This window comes from Melozone crissalis, unplaced genomic scaffold, assembly GCF_028551555.1.
Source record: "Melozone crissalis strain CALT ecotype California unplaced genomic scaffold, PUWL_Pcris_2 ptg000026l_1, whole genome shotgun sequence".
Taxonomy (NCBI): domain Eukaryota; kingdom Metazoa; phylum Chordata; class Aves; order Passeriformes; family Passerellidae; genus Melozone; species Melozone crissalis.
The window spans coordinates 3,212,108-3,237,318 of record NW_026535804.1 but is presented as its reverse complement, the minus strand read 5'-3'; the positions used below and the strand labels follow the sequence as shown (position 1 = coordinate 3,237,318).

At 43.5% G+C, this 25,211-nt stretch overlaps 1 protein-coding gene across 16 annotated transcripts in view; it reads left to right on the top strand.

The window, feature by feature from the left end:
• The window catches only part of CACNA1G (calcium voltage-gated channel subunit alpha1 G), a 147,739-nt gene extending 122,733 nt beyond the window's left edge, over positions 1-25,006 (top strand). For 10 of the 16 annotated variants that reach the window (XM_054278736.1, XM_054278738.1, XM_054278735.1 and 7 more), the window contains 11 exons: positions 990-1,099; positions 2,159-2,292; positions 3,471-3,541; positions 3,827-3,905; positions 3,984-4,105; positions 4,364-4,708; positions 6,948-7,088; positions 10,643-10,777; positions 13,778-13,967; positions 16,386-16,555; positions 20,377-25,006. In XM_054278736.1, the coding sequence (XP_054134711.1) occupies positions 990-1,099; positions 2,159-2,292; positions 3,471-3,541; positions 3,827-3,905; positions 3,984-4,105; positions 4,364-4,708; positions 6,948-7,088; positions 10,643-10,777; positions 13,778-13,967; positions 16,386-16,555; positions 20,377-21,231 (2,352 nt within the window). In that variant the 3' untranslated portion in view covers positions 21,232-25,006. Of the gene's footprint in view, positions 1-989; positions 1,100-2,158; positions 2,293-3,470; positions 3,542-3,826; positions 3,906-3,983; positions 4,106-4,363; positions 4,709-6,947; positions 7,089-10,642; positions 10,778-13,777; positions 13,968-16,385; positions 16,556-20,376 lie in introns of those variants that run through there. The other 6 variants (XM_054278743.1, XM_054278737.1, XM_054278740.1 and 3 more) reach the window with 5 other exon arrangements.
• Positions 25,007-25,211: the final 205 nt, after the last annotated feature.

Genomic DNA, 25,211 nt, shown 5'->3' with positions numbered 1-25,211 from the left:
GCTTCTGCCAGCTAAATGTGCTCATTTGCTGCAGAGCCCAAGTGCCCTGCAGTATGGCAGGGAGGCTTGCTCAGAGCCACAGCTTTCTTTGGCAGCTGGGCTTGTGCTTCTTGGTCACATGAGGTGATTTTTGTCCATGGATGCTGGAAGCTAAACTGCAGCACAAAGGCAGAGTACATGACTTAAACTCCTTCTGCTATGATTTCTCCCACTCAGGGATAGGTAAATGTTGGATTTGGTCTGTGAGCACATCTCCCCTGTTCCCTAACACTGCCCTGGACATTGTTATTACCATCCTGTTTGCCAGCAGGGAGAAATTCAATGCACAATACTTAAGAGGCTGTGAAGGATGCTGCTACCACAGTGTTCCTTCATGAGTGAGGCTTTTGGGGATGAAATCACTTCTGATGTAGCTTAATGCCTGACTGTGCAAGAGTTGTCCCAGCCAGGATGCACTTGGATTAAACACCAGACTGACTTCTTGCAGAGGGAAGGGGGCAGAGGAAAATGCAAGGCACTTGCTTCCCCTGGCATGTTATCCCGCTGTTGCGCTCCTTGCCAACAGCTCAAGGTGAGAAGTAATGCCAGGCTGTCACCAAGGAGCCATTTGGCCAGCACTTGCACAAATGGACAAGTGGGATGAAATTCAGCTCTCTGACAAAAGCACAAGAGGTCTTGTGCTGCTGAGAGCAGCAAATGCAGCAGCTCTTTCTGCCACCCCAGCGATCCCAGCTGGGGCTGTGCTGCTGCTAGGGGAGCGAGTTGTGCCTTGGGCCTATGTCAGCCCCTCCTGGGATTCTGTCACCAGGCAGCAAGTGTACTCCATGAATCCCTGGGACTTTCCCCTAGGACATTTCTCATCAGAGAGAGCCCGTGTTTGAAGACTTTTAACTGTAATGGGTAACTGATGACACAAGAGTCAGGTTTGGAGGCAGCAAAGCACCTCTGCAGAGCTGACATCTAACCCCAGTCCTGTGTCCACATCCCAGGTTCTTGACGAAGCCCTGAAGATTTGCAATTACATCTTCACCGTTATCTTTGTCATGGAATCTGTTTTCAAGCTTATTGCCTTTGGATTTCGCCGCTTCTTCCAAGACAGGTAACCAAAGATCCATTGTGATCACGAGGTGAGCAGCAGGCTCTGTGGAGAGCTGCCCACAGTCCATGTCCTGAATTCCCATGCTCTGGCCCATACTGTGAGTCTGATATGCATGAAAGCTTTTTGGAGTGACTGGTTGAAGGCTGGGTAGGAAGAGACATGGGATGTAAGCTGGAGGATGGGTTGTGCAGGCCAAGGAGCGAGATTGCACCATTTTGGCCCTTGGGAGCAGATGAAGGAGGGACAGATCTCCCCCAAGCAGCCAGTTCTCTTCTCATGCCAGTTGCATGTCCATATAATCAAGGGAACCTGCTGAAGAGACAAAATTTATGTAAGAGGAAGAATCTATCCCTGAGTGAACACGAAAGAAAGAAAGAAAGGACCTCTTTTTAATGCAGATGAGGAGCAATAGATGACATTGTAGCCTTTATCTAGATTTTCACTGTCTTACTTCACAAACACACAAATCTTATGTCCTTGGTGGATCTTTCTCCCATTTTTGTCTTTTTCAATGTTAATACCAAAACCAGGGCACTAAGCAGGCCTTCACAGGAGCCCTTCAGCAACCAGTGGATGGTTCCATCCCTGTCCCCACATTTTGTGTATCCATGCTGGAATTAACAGTTTCTCCAGCCTGGCACAAATCCTTGGGGCCTTTCTTTCACCAACACAACTTTTTTTCTAAGGACTGGGCATGGGGTCCTGTTCTCTCTGGGGCAGATCTCACATCGAGGTCCACAAATGTCATGTCTGGAAGTGGCTAGACAGACAACACAATGCCTCTCCTGAGGTTTGGAATCTCTGTGTAAAAAACTTCCCAGCTTTTGTTCCTCTTTCCCCTCAGTCAAGGATATCTTTGGAATTGGCTGGTTTTCTAATGAGATGTATTAGTTATAATGATTTCATAACATCACTGCTTTTATATAATACCCTCAGAAAAATACTGCAGATTCATTTGAGTTCTCAAACCATTGAAATGACTGGAATTCGTGTGAAACAGGCTGCCTCCCATTGCCAGCTTCTTAGTAGATGTTAAACTTCACTTTTTGTTGTCTCCAGATGGAACCAATTAGATCTGGCAATTGTGCTACTGTCTATCATGGGCATCACTTTGGAAGAGATCGAGGTGAATGCTTCACTACCAATTAACCCCACGATTATCCGGATCATGAGGGTTCTCAGAATCGCCCGAGGTGAGAGGGATAAAGCAGAATTTACTTGTGCTTGAGGTATGTGGTTGGCACCAGGAGAGAGTTAAGTATTGAGAAACAGTCTTGGGGCACATCCCCATCATGATGTGCATATTTCTGGCATCACAGGCTGTAAACAAATGAAAGAACAATGGGGAAAAATACTTGCAAGGAGCCAAAAAGCTGAGCCAACTGACCATGTGTTTCTGCCTTAAGAGATCTTGAAGGCTGAGAGCTTAGCAATTAAGGAGAAGTAGCTGTGGCAGTAACTCCCAGAGATGTACCTGGGAAAATTGCTCCAGTCAAATCAAAGTCATCTCTAACAGGGGTTAGAGAATACAAGCTTGAGTACATTGGCTTTAAAAGATGAGCATCTAATAATTTTAAATTCCCACGAGGCTTTACATCACACCGCTAGGTGACAAAGCATGCCTTGTCACACTGTACCCATCTGTCCCTTCAGACGTCTTCCCAAGTCAGGGAGCCAATTTCTTCAGGGATTGAAGAAGGTGATTTTTCAAAACAGGGAGGTGTCAGGGCCAAATGTTGAAGACGTAAAATGTGAGTGCTCAGGCCCTTAATGAAGTACTTCCAGGCCCTCCTGACGGGTATTGTGCTCTGAGGAAGAATTGTTTTGATTACAGCCCTCATCTAAGCAGAGAAGGAGCTGGAGGAGAAATTAAATGCTGCTGTCTCAAGAGGGGTGAAAAGTGGGTTTTCTGTGCATTGGATCCCTTTCAGAATTAAAAATACATGCAGCTTCCAATTGGAAATGCAGCCTTCTGGAAGAGATGTGTAAATCATTCCTCAGTGAATCATGTACGAAAGTGGGTAGCCTATGGAAGTGGGAAAGTAGCCCCAGGGCTGGGAAAGGAACTGCTCATGATTACCAGAGGAAGGAGATGAGTCCAACACAGATAAAGTGGGGAAGGAAGAGCCAGGCAGAGTGATAACGCTTTCTCTAAGTCTCGGAGTAGGTGATGCTGCTATTCATGGGATTTTGATAGTATCCAGGCAACAACGAATGATGTAAAAAGGCCAAGGACTGTAGCAGCTAATGGAGAACACTTGACAAGATTTCATGTTTCTCTTCCTATAATCTGTGGCTCCCGGGAGAGGGACTGAGTTTGTGCCTCTGTGCTAACGCTGCCATTACCATACTGCAAATGTGTTTTCCACAGTGCTGAAGTTGCTGAAGATGGCTGTGGGGATGAGGGCCCTCCTGGACACCGTGATGCAAGCGCTACCACAGGTAACCTACTGCCATATCCAACCAGGGCTCTTCTGGCCCACAGCTCATTTCCTATTGCAGAGGAATGCTAATAATTTTATCTTTACTGTCATTAGAGAATCACATTTCCCTCCCGAAGCACTGAGATACAGTCCCCACATTGAGGTCATTTTTGCCCTGAAGCAATTTAAGTTTTGGAATAAAGAATACAGCAAGAAACAGGTCTGGAACAACAACAAAAAAAACATCAATGAATGTTCTCTTTTTTTTTGTGTTTTTTCCCCCCATTTCTTTTTCTCTTTTCAGGTGGGAAATCTGGGCCTTCTCTTCATGTTGTTGTTTTTCATATTTGCAGCTCTTGGAGTGGAGCTGTTTGGAGACCTTGGTGAGTCTTCCTGTGCCAGTGGGAGGGGTGGGAATGGTGTTGGAGTGGGGGGTCTCACAGCTGTGCTTGGTCTTGCAGAGTGTGATGACACACACCCCTGCGAGGGGCTGGGACGGCATGCCACATTCAGGAACTTTGGGATGGCCTTCCTGACCCTATTCCGAGTATCCACAGGAGACAACTGGAATGGGATAATGAAGGTAAGTGTTAAGTTTTTGTCAGCGAGTGTATTGGTGTTCTAGATGTAAAATTTGCCAAATCTTCTCAGTTTTCTTCATGAAAGGACACCCCATTGCAGAACCCACTGTGGTTCATGTTGCAATCTCTTCACATCCCTCCATCTCTTAGTGTCATTGTTTAGTTTGATAAGTTGATGTTAGGTGATAGGTTGGACTTGAGGATCTCCAAGGTCTTATCCAGCCTGGCTGATTCTGTGATCATTCCCCCCCTGTTTCCAGGACACACTGCGTGACTGTGACCAGGAGTCCACCTGTTACAACACCGTCATTTCCCCCATCTACTTCGTCTCCTTTGTGCTGACAGCCCAGTTTGTCCTGGTGAATGTGGTGATTGCGGTGCTCATGAAGCACTTGGAGGAGAGCAACAAGGAGGCAAAGGAGGAGGCAGAGCTTGAAGCAGAACTGGAGATGGAGATGAAGACCATCAGCACTGGCCAGCACAGCCCCTCGAACATCTTTGCGTGGACAGGCACCACCAGTGGAGAGAGACCAGAGAACCCCGGCGGATTTACCAATCCCATGCAAATCAAGATGGATTCTCAGCTCTCACTAGCTTATCATACGGTGAGAATCTCTGTGAGGAGGGCTTGACCTGCATTTTTGTTGGGGAAGACTTGCATGAGTTGGTAGTGGAAGAGGCGTGTACCAGATGTTCTGGGCTTGTATTCCCTGCTGTCTGCTGCTGACGCTTTTGTGGTTTGGGAGCCAATGCTGCAGGGAACAGACAACAGGCAGTCTCCAGTCCACCTTGATGCATCTGTTTGGAGGAAAAGAGTTTTGCAATTTACTCTGGAGGTCAGCTCAAGCTACAGAGTTCAGAGCTAGCTCCAAATTTACTCTAATTCAGAGTTTTGACTGGTCTTTTGTGATAGCAAAATCATGAGCATAATGTGTTTGCTTTTCTAATACAGACCATGAGCCCCAACATAAAAGAGGAATAAAACTTGCTAATCTTTGCTTCAGTATTAAATTTGTTTTATGTAACCTCAATTTAATATCCATCCCCACAGTCAGGCTTGTAAGAAAAGATTCTCTTAACAGTAGAATAGTCCAGAGGAGACTCAAACCTGAGCTCACCAGAGCTGGTGGCAGAACTCCCACTAGCAGCAACATAGGTGTAATGTGGGAGCTGCTACGAGCTGCACCACGTCTCCCTAAAGCACAGTTTTTGGATGAAGACTCAGTTTGAGGAATGAGAGGTGAGATCAAGCCCCAGACAAGTTATCTGGGAGGTCACTGAGCTGAAACTACTCAGGAAATACAGTCCAGCCTTTTTTTAGTCCTAGCTGATTGCAGATTGGGTTAAACTCTCTGCAGACCTCATTAACTTTTATTACATCATGATTTCACAACAGCATATCTTGGCCGCAGCCTGGGGTAGACTAATGCATATTCTAATGCATGAAAAACTAATTTATGATTTTTAGTCCAAGGGTGAAAGAGAGTAAATCCCCACTTAATCTTTGTTTCAGTTCCTAAGCTACTGGAAATTTCTGGTGCCATTAGAATCTCTGATGTCTGAGATAGAGTCCAAAGCTCCTCTTTGGCTCAGGAAAAAGGACTTCAGGGCCCTATGGGGAAATCCAGATTTACTACGTCCTCTAGGAAGAAACAACGCATCCCAACTGGTGCTGTATGTGTTGAGCAGAGTTCTGGCAAACTGTCCTCAGCCTTGTTGTCCTGCACCAGCACTGAAACTGGCAAAAAAGAGAAATTGCAAAATTGTGAGACAAATCAGTCTGAATGATACCCTCACCCTGCAGTTTGTTAAACCTGCCCTCTCTGAAGGTGGCCTGGGAAGGGGTTTATTCCAGTAATAACCTTCAGAGTGTGTTTCTTGCTCTTTCCCTCAAACAGAAGCCTCTAAAACCTCCCAGAGATCTTATTCTGACTGTTTATTTTCCCAACCAAAATCTTCAGGACAGATCTGATGCTTGAGCTTGATAGCAGAGGAATGCAATTCCCAGGACACAGCCCTGCAATGACAGCATGCTCTTTTGCTTGCCTCGTTCCCGGGATTTTTGCGCTGTGTGCTGTTTGACTGTAGCGCTGGTCCTCATCTCGTTGTATGCGTTGGGCATTCCCCACATGGAAGGTGCACCCTGAAATCACTGCCCTGCTGCCTGCAAAAGCCAGCCCCTGCTCTGTACAACCCCAGTGCTGTGGCCTGCTGGTTTAACATTGGCCAGAGTGCTGGGGGCACCTCAGCCCACGTCTGGCACGTGAATTAGTGACCTGTGTCCAGCCTGCTCAGTTGCAGCTTCCATGGACAGGACACTCAGCTTCTCTTCAGTCAGGTTATTTTCATTTCTGTGCCTTCTGGATATGGTGTCAAGTATTAGGTCCTGCAGCTCAAAAGCGTGGACCATGTGCGTAGAAGTCTTGCAGCAGGTAGTGTCCTGATGAAGTTGACAGCACCAATGGAAAAATGCTGCTCAGCCCCCAGAAATGACTGGCCATGTTTGATGAGAGGGAGATTGTCCCCAAGAGGGGCCCTGGGTGGGAGCAGCCATGGTCTTGGGGCAGCTGCCCCATCTCTTGTAATGTCTGGGAAAGCTGTCTCTGCTCACCGTGATATTACTGCACTGTTCTCTCTCCTTTTCTCCTGTCCCATTGTTCCTGTTACTGCTGCTCTCCTTGAATGTTTCCACCTTTTTTCCCCCCCTCCTATTTTTTCCCCTCATTTTGTTCATTGGGTTTGATATGCTGTCCTTTTTTTCTTTCTGTCTCCATCCCTCGCCTTTTTCCTCCTCTCTTTTTGGCTTGCTCTCTCTCTCTGCATGCTATACACCACCCTTCCTAGGAAAGGCACTTGTTTGATACCATATCACTGCTGATCCAGGAATCTCTGGAAGGAGAGCTGAAGCTGATGGACAACCTGTCAGGCTCTGTGTGCCATCATTATGCCCTCCCAGCTCCCGAATATTACAACTCTGAGAACCAGGTTAATATTCCTCATTTCCTGCAAAGTCTCCATCCAAACTCAATTTGACTGAGACCTTTAATAGCAAGTTAAAGTTCTTTGTGTAATGCAGTCACAGGGATTGGGAAGCATAAGTCACTTTGGCTTTTTCTGTGGGAGTAGATGATGTTGTCTATCAATGCAAGAGGAAGAGAACATGCTCGGACTTTCCCTTTCCCCTTTCAACACAGTAAGAATTTTTTCATTGGGATTTACAGTTCATGGGTGTTAGAGGGGAAGTGTGCAAAATTCCATCTCCATCCTTCAGTGTGGTTCTTCTATTTGGCTTCCTGCTCCTAAGCAGGGCTCCACAGCAATGCCAGGGAATGTCTGCAGAGCCTGAGTTGTGGGGTTCATCAAATGATCTCTGTGTTCTGTGCCTACTTGTACTTCATGAAAATCCAGTTTTGAAAGGTTTTCCTAAACAGCCTTCTTGCAAATGGGTCACTGCAAACTAGATCCTCATCTCTGATGTAGTGAATTTGGGAGGGGAAGCAGCCCTTAATGATGCAAAGAAGTAACTGTGTGCTCCAGTGCTTTCTCAAGCAGACAGTGCTTGTTTAAAATTAGTCCACTTATTTCCTAGAATAAAATACCTACTTTTTAAAGTGCATTGTTCTTGAGAGCAAATATTTTCCCTAAAAGACAGCAGTGACCATGATAGCAATTCAAGCGCACCTATTTTTTGCTGCAGTTGGAATTGAGCAAATTCCATATTTCTTGATCTATTCCCCCCTCTCCCCCACCCCAACGTCATCTAAAAATAGCAGAAGTCTTCATGTTAAATCAGTGTGCTTGTTTATGAGCTCACTGACACTCTAAATTATCCAACTTTTGATGGTTCATTAGAGGAAAGGAACAAGCTTAGGTAAAATGAAATCCTACTGCAGATCTTTATATAGCAGGATAACGTCTCCCTCTGATTGCTCCATATTGCATCCCAGGGTCTATTAAGCTATAGGAAGTGGTTGTCTCTAATAATTGCCAGAGGAATAGAGATCGTAGCTTTGGCAGGGAAGACAGAGGGTCAGTAGGAAACTCAGTGAGAGCTGGTTGAAAATGTTTTGTCACAACATTTTTCATCAGAAAATGCTGCTGCAGCAAAAAAAAAAAAAAAAAAGGGGTTTGTTCTGACATTTCTGTAATGAAAAAAATACAGCATTCCAGTTTGCAATGGCTTTTTCTTTTAAAATTTGAGCATCCCCCACCCCCCGTCTATAATTAAAACTGGTCTAAATCAGTTAGGTGTTTCCAACAAAATGTTTTGACAGCTTCAAACTCAATTTTGGATTTAGGAAGGCTGAAGTGGGGTGATGTTTTGTTTACATTTTGGCTTTTCTGTTCACACCATTTGTCATGTTCTCAGGCAACTCAGGAATTTAGAGCAGCACTGGGACTTGCTGAAAGCAACCTGATTAATAGCAGCTCCCAGCAGGGCAGTTCCAGCAGGCAGGAGCTGCTGAGTCCACCATGCTGCTGGACTGCTTTTTCCTGGCTCTGGTTGGTGGGTCCCTCTTAGGGATTCCTGTCCAAAGGCTGGCAGCCTTCACAGTGATGCCTTTTAGGGGAGCCTCATATTAAATCAGGGGCTCCACATCATCCCTCTTATCCCTTGCCAGCAGATAAGTGTGCTAGAAGAGATATCAGAGCTGAGGTTAGATGAGAGGAGTCGGTCCCTCTTACTTATCTCAGCTGAATTTTGAGCCTCTCCAGGCTCACTCATCGCTGGGTTTGTTCCGTCCTGCGGCTGCCATTCCTAAGAGTGAGAAAACCCAGTCCTTTGACAACTTCAGTGCAAGAGATCTGGGCCTCTCTGTTTTCTCTTGGAAGATTTATTGCTGCTGAAAGACTTTTCAAGCACAGAAGATGGCAAAAAAAATGCACAGTGAGAAATGAAAAGGAAGCACCTGGGACTTACCTGGAGCAGGCAGCCCCTGCCAGCATGAGCTGGGTTTGGAGGTTCCCCGGTGAAATGCCATTCCTGGTGTCATAAGTACTGTGTCCAGGGAGGGGATCTGGGGAGAACTGAGCCTGCTGCAGGGCAGACACCCCCTCTGTTACAGGGCTTGCAAGGGTTGCAGGATGAAGAGAGAGGCCAGAATGTTGACCTCATGTTCAGAAGGCTTGATTTATTATTTTATGATATATATTACATTATAACTATACTAAAAAGAATAGAGAGAAAAGTTCTCAGAAGCTAGCTAAGCTAAGAATAGAAAAGGAATGAATAACAAAGTTCTGTGTCCTGGCAGAAAGCGAGACCCAGCTCTGCCGTGAGTGGTCAGTAAATCCAAACATCCACAGGAGACCAATCACGGATCCACCTGTTGCATTCCACAGCAGCAGATAACCATTGTTTACAGTTTGTTGCTGAGGCCACAGCTTCTCAGAAGGGAGAAAAATCCTAAAGAAAGGATTTTTCACAAAAGATGTCTGTGACATCCGTCTTACAGTGCCTGGCAGCAGAACTGCTGCTCTGGGGGAGATGCCGCTTGGCCTCTTTCCCCTTCTTTTTCCTCCAAAATCTGAAGTGACATTTTCACATTTCTTATAAAAAGACTTCTGTGTCTAGGGAGAGAGCTTCATCAATGATTTGATAAGGCCATTCATAGATTGTTTGAATGTCTTCAGTGGGGATCCATGTGCACAAGATACATGAAAAGGGGAGTGTGGCTGTATAGAGCCGATTCCCAAGTCAGGATTTCTCAGCGCCAGAGGAGACAGCTGGGACCAGGTCTGAGGGGCATTTGGGGGCTGAAAAAAGCATTTGGCTGTTTTAGAAGGTCAGTTATTGGTGCCACTGGTGTCACTGGCTTATAGCCAGCCAAAATGAGCTGAAAGCACCAGAAAGGTTTTTGCTGACCAAAATAAAGTTTGAAGTTTCTCCCTGTGCCCCATTTATCTGTGAGGAAGTGAATTGTGGTCCCACCTGCCTCTTGGGGGGAAGGGGGAGTGGCAGGGGGAAGTGGTCCCTGCAGCCTCCCTGGGGCACAGGGAAAGGCACACTCCATACCCCACCCAAAAATGTGGTTTTGTTGTTGGGGAGTCTTTGGGGACTCAACAAGTTTATCTTAGAAACCAGGATGGTTATTGGGGGGAACAACTTTGGAGAAATCAGATCTTGGGGGAACAACTTCAGAGAAATCAGATCTTGAAACCCCGTGTATTTGATCACAGCCAAGAGGATTAATCTCTCTATTATGAGAGCAGTGTTACTTTTGCTTATTTGTGTAGACAGAAGAACCACAAAATACAATGCTAGCATTAGTGTATGGTTTTAAACTCTCTCCTGGATCCTTGGTAAGCACTAAAGTATGAATGTCCCGCTCCTTTTTTAATTTCTTCGTTATATTTAATTTCTTTAATGTTCTGTCCCTGGTAACAATGTGTATGATGTAGCTCTCCCACTGCAGGGATATTGCTTTAGTGTCTAGAAGTATTTAGATTATGATACTTTTTTTTTTTCTTTTTTTAATTTTCTTTTCCAAAAGATTTGTGTCCTTATGTTTCTTATGTTTAATCATTTCTCCCTTTAGATCCCTCTAGCTGAGATGGAGGCTCTGTCTCTGACGTCAGATATTCTCTCTGAAAAGTCCTGGTCCTTAGCTCTGACGGATGACTCTTTTCCTGATGACATTAACACACACTTACTTAATGCTCTGGAAAGCAATGTACATACACTGGTCACTGTGTAGTCTGATGTTTACAGGGTTCGAAATACTGCTCCCATCTCTCTGCACCTGCCTAATGGCATTTCCAGTTCCAGCCCCTTCCCAAATAGCACCAACCTCTTCCCTGAACAGGATGCTGTCCTTAATGCCATTAGGTCCTGGGTTTGTTACTCTTGTCCACAATCTTGGCTCCTTGTGAGGAATGACGGGTTATTTCAATTTTTCTTTTGGTGTCTTATGTATAAACAATGTGTTTTCTACAAGTAAAATAAGTAGTAAAATTGAAGAGGCTTTGGAAAGCAGCAAGGTTGAAATTTCCTCCCCATCTGAAACAAATCAGTGATGAGCTAATGACCCATGTCCTCTGCTGAAGGGTCAGCCCCAGCACTTGGATTTGGAGTGGATTTTTGTCATTATGAACACAGGCACCACAAGGCTTTTTGCATGATTGGTGCCAGACCATTTCTTTTACAAATATCAAATGGGGATCTCTCCAAGATGATACTTGTTTCGCAAATTCTTTCTAGCAGCCACTATGCCGAAAAAAAAATTTAAAATTTGACTATTCAGTGTTTTTTTGACTGACATAACCAGTATTTTGAACCCTGCCTTCACCATCTCCTCTTTGAAACATTAGACATTTTTAGCTGTGTAACAGTCAAGTGTTTTTTTTCTGCTGTACAACAGACATAACTCCTTTCTCAAAATTTTAGATCATTCTTGTTTTCTTTGTTGTTGTTCATGTACCTTTGGATGTTTGTGTTGTTCATAAATTTTCTGCCATATTAGTTGACTGTCATCCTAATTAGCACTTATTTGAGAAAAGTTTCTTAAACCGTGACAATATTTCCCATCATGCTTCATGGCATCCTGTGCAAAAGATTTTGTGGACTCAGTTTTATTTCTTTTATGAGGCTTTTTGTTTCAAAATTAGTGTGGAGAGTTGGACAGAGGAGAAACCCTCCTAGTTTTGAATCAGATTAGACAACCTTGTTTGACAGCACTGCAAAGTCTCAAAGGTACAGTCAGGAAAGATGTTTTTTCTCCCCTCTCCAAAAAAAAGTCAAAACTGTGTTGAACAAAGGGTTTTGTGAATTTTTATCCATACCAAAAAGTTTTTGGTCACAACAGTCACCCAAACCCCTGAAAAACTGCAAGCTTTCATTGAAATATCTTCTAAGTGCAATATTTTTGCACTTCATTTAGATGTGGCTTTAGTTGAAAAATATTTGGATTGGGTTTTTTTTTTGTTTGGTTGGTTGGTTGGCTTGGTTTTTTGGTTTTGTATTGTTTTTGGGTTTGTTTTTTTGGTATGTTTTTTTGGGGGTTTTTTAGGGTTTTTTTGGTTCAAGGAAAACTTGGATTTTATTTTCAGTCAAGCCAAAACAACATGTTTTTCAAAAGTACCACTGAACCAAAAAGTCATGTGCTCCCACTGCTCTGTAGCCTGACCTGGGAAGATCATTTTGCAGCCATTTTCAATGGTTTTCATGAATTTCACTCATGAAATTTGCCCCAAGATTATCCAAAAGAGGAAATAACCCATATTGGATCCAGATGAACCTAACGGTTCGCTGAAGGTTGTATCTGGATGGGATCTCAAATCCAGGTTCTCATGTTCAGATTCAGATGAGTCTGAGTTTGAGATCTCAGGTTTCAGGTCACCTTTTCTGCTGTAAGCTCGGTAGTGTGACAGCAGAACAGCATGAGGTGGGTAGGAGGGGAAGGCAGGGAGGGACAGAGGGGTTCCCAAATCCAAACTCTCAGCTTTACCAGCACAGGTTTTGCTCTCCTTCCCCAAGCTGTATCAGGAGATTGCAGTCTCCCTTATCTAGTCTGTGTCCAAGCTCTATCCAAATCAGCAGTTTCCCAAGGACTGAAACAAATGCTGTGTGGCAGTGCAGACCTGTTTAGTTTATTAAATTTGAAACAGTGATCTCCTTTATTCTTTTTGCAAATTCCTTTTAATCTCATCCTGTTTCTTATGCAAATAAATGCCATAATGAAATTTTGTTTTTATGACTGAAGGATAAAATTGGTATCAAAAAAATCTGTCTTGATTCCAGAAAACCTGTAATGCACTGAGTGAAGGGAAATTTTTTCAGAAAATAAGATCTAAAGTTTTCCAAAAATGATCAGCCAAATACTGTACTAGACTACAATGGCACAAACTTATTCCTGTGTTTTTCACTTGAGACATTTTAACAATTAAATAATTGTTTCATTAGAAATACACCGGGAAGATGACTTTGCTTCCTTCTTTGCTAATACTCTCCATGACAATAACACCCAAGAACATTTGTGGGATGGAGATATTTTCTTATTAAATCAGAGCTGAATCTACTCAATATTGCCTCTGGGGCTACCCATTCCAAGAGTTTCTTTGGCTGTAAAAAGTCCACAATCAACATATATACAATACCCCTTGCTTGCATTAGATCCCTTCTAATTAGAGAATGGCTTTCACCCTGAAGCAGTAGGTTTAGATATCCTTTTCAATAAAATAGGTTTAGCTATTCATTATGTGAGAAGAAAATCCAATAAAATTGTGCTGTGAGCCAGAACAGAAAATATTTTTATAAACTAGTTTTTGCATTTGGGTTGGGGTTCTTTTGTTTGTTTTTCTTTCTTTTATTGTTAAAAGAGGAAACTACTCACCTTTGCAAAGGCCCGTCTTGCTGAGGAGGGCACCTAGAGAGGGTCAGAGTTCTGCCAAGCACGTGACCTTTGCCGACCTTGAGGCATGATGCCTTCTTTGCATATCTCTGAAATAGTCATGGTTTATTCCTGCGTTGTGGCTTCCTGTTTCTGTGGTCCATTGTGCGAGAGTTTATTGACAACCCCGACAAAGGGGGATGGCTCCCTCCTAGCTCCATTTGTGCCCCCTGTGCATGCCCATCGTGCCATCCTGGTTGCAATGGCTGTCACTCGCGTTTCTGGGTACTTCCCCTCTTTCCCACCCTTCCACCCCTGCCTTCCTCACGTTTTTGTTCCCCTCAGGCCGCTCTCCGCTCCAGGGACGCCGCGCTGACGCTGTCCCCCAGCAAGGACCTGCTGAGCGTGAGGAAGCCCTCGGTGGGCCGCACGCACTCCCTGCCGAACGACAGCTACATGTTCCAGCCGCCCTACTCCCGCCCCGGCCCGGCCTCCCTGGGCAACAGGAAGCCAGCACACCACAAGTCCCAGTCAGGTACACCTCCCTCACCGGGGACAAGAGCAGGATTCTCCAATGGGGCACGAGCTGGGGTTCCCCACGCTCTTCAGCAGGAAGGAGAAAATTGCCACTGGTTTCCAGTCGTGTGTTTAGACCTGTGGAATGGCTGTCAAAAGACTGTCCACAGCTTGCAAAGACCCTCCACAATTTACAATGCCCTGTTTAAGATAACTCCTTTCCTCAGAATTTTTTGACAATGTGACATTGGCCCGGCTCAACACTGATTATCTCCTGCCTGGTTCCCTAAGGTTACAGTCCCTACAGCCTGGGCTCCATCTGTCCCACCAGGCCCCAGAGGAGAAATCCCACAAGAGAAATATTTCCTCCTGTCTGTTTTTTGCAGCAGTACCTGTTCAGAAGCTCTGTCTGGGAACATCTGTGAAAGATGGGAAGAAGGTGTCTCTAAATGCCTGTAAAATGGACATAAATGTGCTGAATTGAGAGACATGTTGGTGTGAGATGAATGGGAAAATGAGAGAGTGTGGAATTGTTCTTCCCAGTGTGCATGGTTGGGAGCTAAATTCAGAGATATTCTTAGGTACAGGGAGGGCTCTCCCTGCCTGCACCTCTGTCCCTGTGCTTGTCTCTGTGCCCCCAGTTCTTCTGCCTGCCAGGGGCTGGGAAGTGAATGGAGCCACCTTTAATTTGTCTGTACATGCCATCATTTTAGAAATTTGTCACCAGTAAGACAGTGAAGTTTTTACAAGCATTGCCATTTGAAAGCCTCTAAGCAAAACATAATTTCAGCAATGTTCAGAATGGTAGGAGATTTGAACAGATTAGAAATAAGATGTTGAAATTTGCATAGTAATAAGAATTTGGATGAATAGCTACTGTTGAACAAGAGCAAAAAAAAAATATGTGAGCACAAGGAAGGAAGATGAATCTGGTGTTCTGAGAAATCTCTGCCACAATACACAATTTTCAAGGTCAAGAATGGTGTTTTGAAGAACCTGTTTGCACATAATGCTAATGGTGCAGCTAAAATCCCATTGAAAACAATAGCAAATCTCCCATTACCTTCAGTTGAGCTAGACTTTATGGGTCTCTGTAACAGCCAAGAAATTCCTGGCCATATGAAAGAATCATATTTGCTGCAGAGGGAATTTCCAGTGCTTCATTGTTGACCTTTAATTGGGATGTATTTGCACTGTCTTGAACAAAAATTACATCAGCAAGGACTGGGTAATTTATGAGTCCCTTCTTTTTCAAAATTTCACTTCCCAGTTTCAGTTTGGAGAACCTGAATAGCCCTGTCTGACAGCCCTGGCTTTTTGGGGACAGGCATTGCACCCTTGTAAATCCACAGGAACAACTGTTCCACTGAGGTGTATCAGAAATACTTTAGGGAGGTAAAGCTGATGTCTTGTAACCACAATAGGCAATTAAACCTTCTGTGTTTTCCTCCTGCTGGTGAAATTCCAATCACCTTCAGCAGGCCATAGTGCTGGGAGGTGTGTAAGGTCCCCACATTCTGACATATCACTGTCCTCTTCCATCTACAATGTCACTGCTTTTGAGGGTGGGGGAAGTCACCACCACCTGTTTCCAGTCTGTAATATTATAGAGTGCAGTGAAGACAGCAAAAGGTGCCAGGCATCTCTAATAAATCACCACAACCAAGCCACAATATTTCAAGCTGAGAAGGTTTTGTTGTCAGAAACACTGGCACTCGCAGGAGGCATTTGTTTGAATACTCCTTGGTAATGGGGCTGTTGCTCTGGGAAAGATTCCAGGACAAATGAGATTCTCTGGGATGCAGTCCAGATTAAATGAATTGTTTTGAAAAACATTGAGCCTGTGTGTGAGGGGAGCACACAGAGTTTCAAACCTTTTAGAAGTAGTAGCCAGCAACCATGAAGGGTCAGGAAGAGGTTGGAGAGTATGTGTTTCCTTCTTCTGGGAGGCTTTGTAAAACCAGCCTTGAGAGCTGCCAGGTGCTGTTCCCTTTCACTTCATTTCCAGTGTGTGCATGCTGGTTTGGAGATCCCAGCAGTTCAGGCATGGGGACGCCTTCGGCCTTTCAAAGTCAGATGTTTGCAGTGCTCAGAAGTGAGGCTGCCTGCGCAGTTATTGGCCCAAAAGCAGAGATGCAGGAATTGCCAGTTCAGATGAACTTGCAGTTCCTTGTCTTCTGCTCTCAACAGGAGCTAGTCCCAGTTGTATCAGGGGAAAATGCCAAGAAAAATGAAATAATAGACAATGCTGGAGTAATTTATTAGTAGAAGGGAGGTTTTTTCCCAGTTCTGGAGAGCCAGTTGCTGAATTCAGTGGTTTCGCCGTGCCTGTCTGATCCAAAGTGCAGCAGAGCAGTTTTCCCTGGGAGGTCACTGAGGTTGGGACACAACCCCTGCATGAACATGTCCCATTTCTGCCTCTTCTCCCCCTTGCAAGGTTCGAAGGCATCGGTGCAGTCGCAGCCAGCAGACACCAGCTCCCTCCTGCAAATCCCAAAGGAACATTTCCACCATGTGAGAGCTCACGAGCAGCTGGTGGGGGAGAGCAAGCCCCGGGTCTCCCAGCAGGCACACTCCCCTTCTGCTGAAAGGCTGCTCCGCAGACAGGTAAGCAGAGTTATGGTCATAAACCTGCTGGGCTTTTATATTGATGCATTTCCTGCTTAACCATGCTTTAAATTCAAGGAGGGATTCACAGAGAAACCTCCAGAGAACTGTAATTCTCCTGCAGAAATAGCAAAATGGTTGGTGGTTTTTTGATCTGAAAGCCATCCAGGAGTCTCCAAAGAACGTGCATTATGAGTATCATGTCCTTTGGCAACGTGCCTAAATGTTCTCCACATTGTTAGCGCTTTATTTTTTTTTAATCCCCTTCATAAATGCAGCCAAATGCTCCTCAGGGGCTTGTTGGGGTTGAGGAACTCATTCTTAACTGCTGTGATTTTTTTGGTGCTTGAAAGGACACAAGGATTGCAGGCTCCATCCCAGGCCAGCCCTCCTCTGACTCCTCTTGTTTTCCAAAAGAGAAGTGTTTCATGGAAATCGGTTATCTCATATGCATCCATCATGAGATGCATGCTAGTTTTACAGTGAGAATTGAAAATTAAAATATTTTTTCATCAGCTGTGAGCTTTTAAAAAGGTTTGACTTTATGCACAGCAGAACATGTTTTATTTTGTAGCCAGTTTTATCTCTGGTTTTTGCCTGGCATTGATTTAAATCCTGATTCAGTCAAAGATCTAAGGGATCTAATCAAAGATTCCAGTCTGGTTGATTGGAAGCATAAGTTTAGACTTATCTTTTTTTAGTAAAATACTTAAACTTGTGCTTCACTCTCACATTTTTAAGCATATTTCAATGATTGTGCAGCTGGACCAGGACCAGAAGCACATCTGATTCAAAAACTCTGCTTTATTCAGTATTTCCATGCCTGATTTTACATACACAAAGGGGATCAGTTCTATTTTTTCAAAAGCAATTTCTTTCCTGTATAAAAATATTCCCATTTCTTTCATCTTTTAATCAACATTGACAAATTAGACAGTTGATTCATTAAGCTCTAAAAATGGATGTGAAGTACCAAGGTTAACAATTACATTAGTCTGTAGTACTAAATTGACATAAGAAATTCCTTGCATGTATTCATTTGCATGGGGCTGGCCAGCTATCCCAATCACCACTAATGGGGAAACTAATTGATGTCATGATTCCAGTTCATAACCACTCTCTCTTGCTTTATAATGAATAACAGACCCATCCTTTTGAAGCGATCTAGCCAGAATGAATTACCGTGTTAGCCATCTTCTCCAATCTAGTTTTGTTCACCTCTTTGATGGCTTCCTTTTGTAGACCTTTTCATAAGTTTAAGTCAATTTATTGTCCTCCTTTTCTCCCTCTCCCTGCTCCTTCAGTGGCATGAACATGCTCGTGGAGTGACAGGTCAGAGAGCAAAGAGTTTTGTGGCAGTGAGCAGATACAGTGCATTGGCAAACCCATGAGGGGCTGCCTTGGGCAGGCTCCTGAGCAGCAAGGAGCTCCCAGTCTGGCTAATGAGAGCAGTGAGGTTTTTCTGGTGATATTGCTGTTACTGTTAATTGCAGTCTAGATGGCCAGACACTGGGAAACTTGGTCCTTTAAAAGGCAAAATTCCCCTTACAGCTGCAGCACTTCTGCTTGCTCAAGTGCTCTCTGTTTGACTCCTTTTTATTGCTACCACTAGTATCTCACTAGCACATCAAATAGCCCAAACTGGCAAAGCAGTTTGGTTTTCAGTACCCAATTATCCTTATCTTTAGATATACTGCATGCAATTCTGATTTGGCTTTTTTTTTCCTTTTCCTTTTCCTTTTCCTTTTCCTTTTCCTTTTCCTTTTCCTTTTCCTTTCCCTTTTCCTTTTCCTTTTTCCTTTTCCTTTTCCTTTTCCTTTTCCTTTTCCTTTTCCTTTTCCTTTTCCTTTTCCTTTTCCTTTTCCTTTTCTTCTTTCCACTCATGCCCTCTCCTCTCCTGAATCCATAATAGATAAACCTTGTCCATCACATACCTGGTCCTTGCACTTTCCCTGAACATTAAAACCTGTGTGTTTAACCTCCCTTTCCCTCCAGAGTGCTGGAGAGCAAGCACAGCCCCCACAGTAACGTCCAGTTTAGACTCCGGGATGTTTGACAATTAGCGATGCACTTGCAGAGGAAGATGAGTGGATCGGATGCTTTGGGAAAACATTCGCGCTGAGGATTGTGCTCCTCGGCAGTGCATGGCACAAAGGCTTTTCTCCAGAGGAATTCTACCTGAAATTAAACCTATATTGATTTTGTAGTTCCAGGACTCTGTATCAAAGGTGTAGCCCACACCAAGCTGTGGCTGCTACAGGTGTACACCCCTCTGAGATGGCAGAGGGTCCTTTTATTTTTCAAACAAACCACTAAAACCAGTAAAACATTTGTACTGTTACTACTAACAACAACCACAGATGCCTGTATCATAGAGAAAGAAAGAGCTGGTGGTGACTAATACTGTCGTGGTGTGCAACACAGGTTGGTGTGCAAGCAAAAGTAATGACAACAATTACTTTTTGCTTCTGTATTCAACTTCCGTGTGGTCTGTGTCTCTTTTCAGGATATGAACATGATTTCTTCTCCCAAACACTCATTAAAACTACTGGTGCTGAGGAGACCAGAATAACTTCATTCCTGACTGATTAGTTGCCAGCATTATGCTGTGAAATTTTAACTAGAAGGGATTCACCAGCACTGGATGAAATTGTTTGCCATATTAAATATTCTCTGAGCTGTCCCCATTGACAAAGGGAGCGCAATGTGCAGATGCTGCAATAGACTATGGTGTTTCTGTGCACACATGGACGCACTGCAGCTGATGAGAGCTTTGCTGGATAGAGATCATTTGGCTCAAATGATCCTTGTGGGACGGTATTTATATAAAGTGTATGATCATTTTGGGGTGATTTGTCACAAAAGTATTCCTTAGCATGAGGTATTTCATAATTTCATCTCCTTACACTTTTCTAAAGGACTGGGACCAAGTGTGCGCATTTCTTTCAAATTTCTCCGTGAAGATTTTTATCTTTAAGATCATTTAAAAGTCTTCTCAAATGGATACTCTGCCTTTAAGGGCCAGTTAATGTGGTTGATTTATAAAGCCTTTTGACAAGGCCTTTTGACAAGTGAAAAGGCAAAGCCTTCAAAACATGCCCAAGGTTCCTTCTGCCAGCGGGCACTGATGCTGTGTAAGGCTCCAGACAGCCAAGGCAAAATGTGCCTTAGGAAGCCTGAACTTAAGCATCAGAATGAATTGAAATAATTACGGATTATTAGTCCAGCTTTGGATTCCAGTGTTTCCAGCTTCTGCCATAAGATGGTGCAGAGCTGTGGCTCCAGCCTAGGGATCAAAGCCAGGGACAGGCTGTTGCCTTGGTGCTGGCACACAGCAGAGTTGCTCTGGTGTTGCTGGCTCTGGGGATCCTATTCCAGGCCCTCAGCATCGCCTGAGCTAGAGAAGGGAATACACAGGCTCACTTGCACATCTTTCTCTCCTGCTCACACCTGTGCTGCTGAAATCATTGAGGGCTTTGCTGTAGACCTTCATCCTTTGCATAACAAGAACGTAAGTTTGGGTGGGGGCACTCTGGTTTTGCAGCCCTCCATCCTTAGAGGGGAAAGCTAAAGCTAAAGCTAAACCATTTAGGAAAAGTGAAGGGCTGTCACACAGGGACAAACGCACAGATCCCTGACAATGAGAACTGGTAGAACCCACAACGCAGGTTGTTATAGGAGTCAATGGGTCTGTGCTGAGGGATCTCAGCAGAGCTGAGTGCCCTGTAAATGCTGTGCCTTGCCTGTACTAACCTTTGTTTGGTCTGTCTCTCTCACCTGGCAACTCCTCTCCTCCCCAACCCCTCTGCGCTCTGATACAGATGGCTATAAGGAATGACTCTCTGGATAGCAAGGAGAATCTCCACACCGAGGTGAGTGAACTCTCTGACCCAAAAGCTCCCACTGTGCCCAAGGAGGAGTCACCAGTGGCTCTGATGCCCTCAGAAGTGAATGAGTTGGCTGCCTGGAGTCGGGCGAGCGTCCATACGCAGCAGCATTCCCACAATCAGTATAATATTTCAAAGCAGGCACCAGCATCCTGTGCTTGTGCAGACTCGTATCAGGAGACCCCTGAAGATTCAATGGACCAAGAAGTATCTGAAATAAACAGCTCCTTGGAGCCTTTCACTTCAGAAACTTGCACAGCCTCGAGTGCCTGTTCGGAGGGTCGGCCTCTCACACCTAAGAGGAACGTGGGCAATACTGGCAACGTGATACTGAAGGACCTGAAGAAATATCACAGTGTAGACACCCAGGGTCTGCTAAAAAAACCGCCCTCTTGGTTAGATGATCAAAGGAGACATTCAATAGAGATTTGTTCCATAGAAAACAGCCCTCAGCACCATTCCACGTCCAGCTCTTCTGGCTTTATAAGTCAGGTGGTCAGTGAAATGGAATGCTTGCAAGGTACGCGGCAGAAGAAGAAACTGAGCCCTCCTTGTATATCTATAGATCCACCTGACGGGCAGAGTTTGGTACCTAGGGGACCCCACAGCATCTCACCTGCCAGTGGAGACGTGTGCTTGAGGAGGCGTGCTCCATCCTGTGAGTCCAAGGACTCAGTGGATATAGGGGATTCACTGCTTCCAGACAGTATGTCAACATCTCCTACCCCAAAGAAAGACTTGTTGACACTTCCTAGCTTTTCCTTTGATCAAACGGAAATGGACCCCTGAGTTACTTTTCTGTTGGTGCCAAATGTCTTCTTCCTTTCATGTAATAGAAAAAAAAATCTTAAAAACTCTGTACTCCAAAATGGCACTGGGTAAAAGATTTCCAAAGAAAGATTAAAGAACCAGCTAGTTAAAAGAGTGGTTAACCTATATCACGCTTACTTAAGCATACGTTCTGCTTAGGTAAAAGCAATACAATGTGCAGAATCTATATGTATATTATATTTTATTAAATTAATTGAATCTAGTATCATGGGATGTAGTACATTTTGTGACTAAAGACTCATTTAATTTTCTTCTATTTTATGCATCTCGGAATATTTCTGAGATAAAGTTGGTTTTTACGAATATTTTAACCTAAAAAAGTATATATTTATTCCCTTCTCTTTTTGTTTTGTTTTGTTTGGGTTTCATTTTGTTTTGCAAAGCACACAATGTAGCCAATTAGTGCATTACAGAGGAAATGTATCCCACAGTCAGCAGTAAATAAGGATTATTTAATGTAATATATTTTTCCCCTTGAACTTCAATGATATTCTGGGAAAACAATTGTTTGTGTAGTACAGAAAAGCAGTTGCAATTTTTTAAGAAAATATTCCAAACTTGCATTAAATTGATATTCAGAGTATGAAAGCAAGTGCTCAGACCCAGGAAGGTTCAACATGCTGATGCCTGAAGACGGTGAAGGCAGAGCCATTTAACAATACAAGATATTGAATTATGAAAGGATCATAGTGGATGTTATAGATCATCCACTGGCAAAAAACTGACTCACAAAATCATGTCAATGGTTAATTTTCATGCATTCCTAGGAAACAGACAACAGAGGCCTGTGGTCACTTCCAAGATGTTTTTGCAGTGTCTCCAGCATGGACTTTTTATTTTGCTGAGTTTTAGACCTCCCTCATCCCTCTGTTTTCAGTGGAGCTCCTCCTCTCTGCACTCTGTGGAAAAGAGAGTGAGATCAAGTTTAAGACTTGCAATGGGTGAAATCAGGGCAGACATGGCACAACAATAGGCTTCAGCACATGCCCAAAGTTAAGCTCTTGCCTAGAATGCCTGGAGGTTGATCACATTAAAGTAATTCCTGAAAATAAAAATCGTATGCTCATGTTCTACTGAATCAAGGCACTTCTGCAAGTTATTTTACAGAAAGTCTGTGGGTACTGAAATGACTGCTGGTTTTCAGTGAAATAGCCAGGTATTTTGCTGTCACTGCTAGAGTTAATTTACATGACCCCAACTGCAATTTTATTTCCAATCCACAATAGCCTTAAGCAGCAACATGATGATACAAAGTGGATAAACCCAGAATTCATGTCCTTACTTTATAACATCAATCATCTCAAAAATTACCTGTTTACTACTGTACTAATGTCCTCTACCAAAAGCAATCTGTAAAACTGGACAGCACAGCCTGAAAACCACTTGAGGCTGGCCCCATTCAACACCTCATGACTGATGGAAGCCAGACATTAACTCCACTCCATTTCCATGAAATCACATTAAGATGTAAGCTAAATTAGACTGCAGGCATGCTTTGAAGTGTGCCAATAGTCAGAGGCTTGAAACCAAGTCCACAGATGATGCCAGCAGAGGCAGGAGGAGGATTTGTGCTAATTCTGTCAGTCGGGAGTCCGTAAATTTTAACAACTACCAATCTTTGCAAATCACTACAACATGCTGATGTACAGCCTTTTATCCATTCAGAAATTAGGCTGCTTCCACCACGTGTATCTACATTGGCTTGGAGTGTACACACGAGGAGAAGATGCTGCTCATTCCCCACAGCCTATGAGAGGCCCTAGGCCCCTTCATTTTCACTTGAGGATGTTTACTCCATAAACAATCCCTACTGATTTACATGTCCACAAGAAATGTAAGGGCTTTCAGGAGGAAGTCAGGCAATCAGTGTATTTGAAGTAGGAGGATTAACATTCTCTACTATTTAGTGCAGTTAGATTAATTCTTGGCTGGGACATTTTTCCCCTCTTCACCACAGGCCCATGCAGAGCCCGGTCTCTTTGATATGCCAGCCCAAATCCAGAGTTAAGCCCGTCTAAAGCAATGATTTCAAACCTTTCATCAGTTCTTCCCCTAGATCATATTTAAGGAAATAATAAAATTACAGTGCATTAAGCCTGAGAAATATTCTTAATCCCTTTTTGGTTTTACACCCAATAATGAGCCCTAGCTTTTCCATGTGCTAAATAGCTTGGGAAACTAGCTAGGCCACAAAAATTGCCATCCCTGGTACCTCAATGATTAGGATTGTGTTCACATAGCTGGAATGATACTACTTTTCAGATCCTTCCTTACAAAAAAACCCACTGAACATTTTAGCTTGAAATCATGGCACAAAACAGTGATGTGACGTCAATCCAAATGTTCAACTCCAAATGTAACAGAAAGCCTAAAGGCTCTTCTATTTTAATGCTTGGGGTTTTGCCTACTGACAAGGTTTGTGGAAGTAGGAAAAAAGTTTACATCATACACTAATATTCAGTAAAGACTAGCAAATAAAAGATACTCTATGATGATGCTTTCAGGAAAAGAATTACATGTAAAATAGATTGTTTTCTAAACCAGATAAGTTTTTTCTAGATGCCCTTTTGAAAGACAAATACAAATGTACTGCAGCACATGCAATAATACTCAAATCATTTGAAATACCTTCGGGAGGGTTTTATAGAATTTGACTTTTTTAAACAAAATGTACAAAATCAACAGGAATTCTGTAGAATGGTTATGTTGATAGAATTTTTTATATTTTTGTAGAAATCTATAGAGAAATTGTTAAAAGTCTGTGCTGCATCTTGGCAACAGAAGCAGCTCTTATCTTCGAGTTTCTTTTCGTAACCCTGGAGCCAGGCCTGCTCTCTTCCAACGCGTGGAGCGCGGTTTCACAGCCTGCAGCCAGGCTGTGTTCGGGAGTCAGCAGCTGAGCTGAAGTTCCACGATACTGCAGTGCTATTTACTGTCCCAGAACTGTACCCACATGAAACACAACCCCCTCTCCCCCCAAAGCTCAGCCCTGCCCATGGTGAAGTAGTTGCATGGCTCTCCAGCTCATTCAAGCACACCAGCACTTTACTACTGTAGATTTACTGTATGCAGATGAGAGGAGGATATTTTGTTATTGCCAATCTGACACAATGGGGGAAAAGAGACTGCAGACGTGTCTGGAAAAACGTAAATTCTGTTCTTGCAGCCCCTAGCACATAGAAGTGATTTTTCAAAACTTGGTTAGAGGTTTGTACTGTAGATATTTTTGGAGGATGACAAAGAACACTGTTTTTGACTTCTGTGGATTGCACTCAGCACTAGGTGTATTCAAGGAGAAAATAAAAAACAAGAAAAAAAAAAAAACACCAAAAGCATTACCACTGTAAATTAGGCTATGCCCAGTCTCCCCTTTTCTGCCCCTTTGGCTATAATAACCCATGTACAGTATTACACAAGGTGAGTAGAGTAGGTGCAGTACCATAGCAATGTCCATAACAACCTAGTATATATGACAGAACTTTGTATTTAATAGTTAATATATTGTTATACTGTATCAGGTATATGGGCCAAAACAAAGTCTTTTGGTTGGGGCAACAAAAGGTGGTACTCATGGGGAAAATTGGATTTGGATTTGAAAATTGGAAAAAGGATATGATTTTTTTTTTTTTTAAAGAAAAAAAAGAAGAAAAAAACCAAGTGTAAATCTTTACAACTGACAAAAACAAATGTGTCCTATTAAAAGCTTTTGAAAATAAAAACAACGGTGCATTTCCCTTTTTTTGTTGTTGTTACTGATGATAATCTGTATCACTCCAGGCACTCAAGTCTTTGGTCATATTTTAATTGTGAACAGTTGGAGAAGGTATCAGATAGCGGCGGCAGCCAGGAGGCTGGAAGGGAGATTGGGAAATGATGGCCCTTTGTGGAAGAGTTTAATGTGTCTGCAAGCAGATGTGGCCCTGGACACTGCCCAGGGT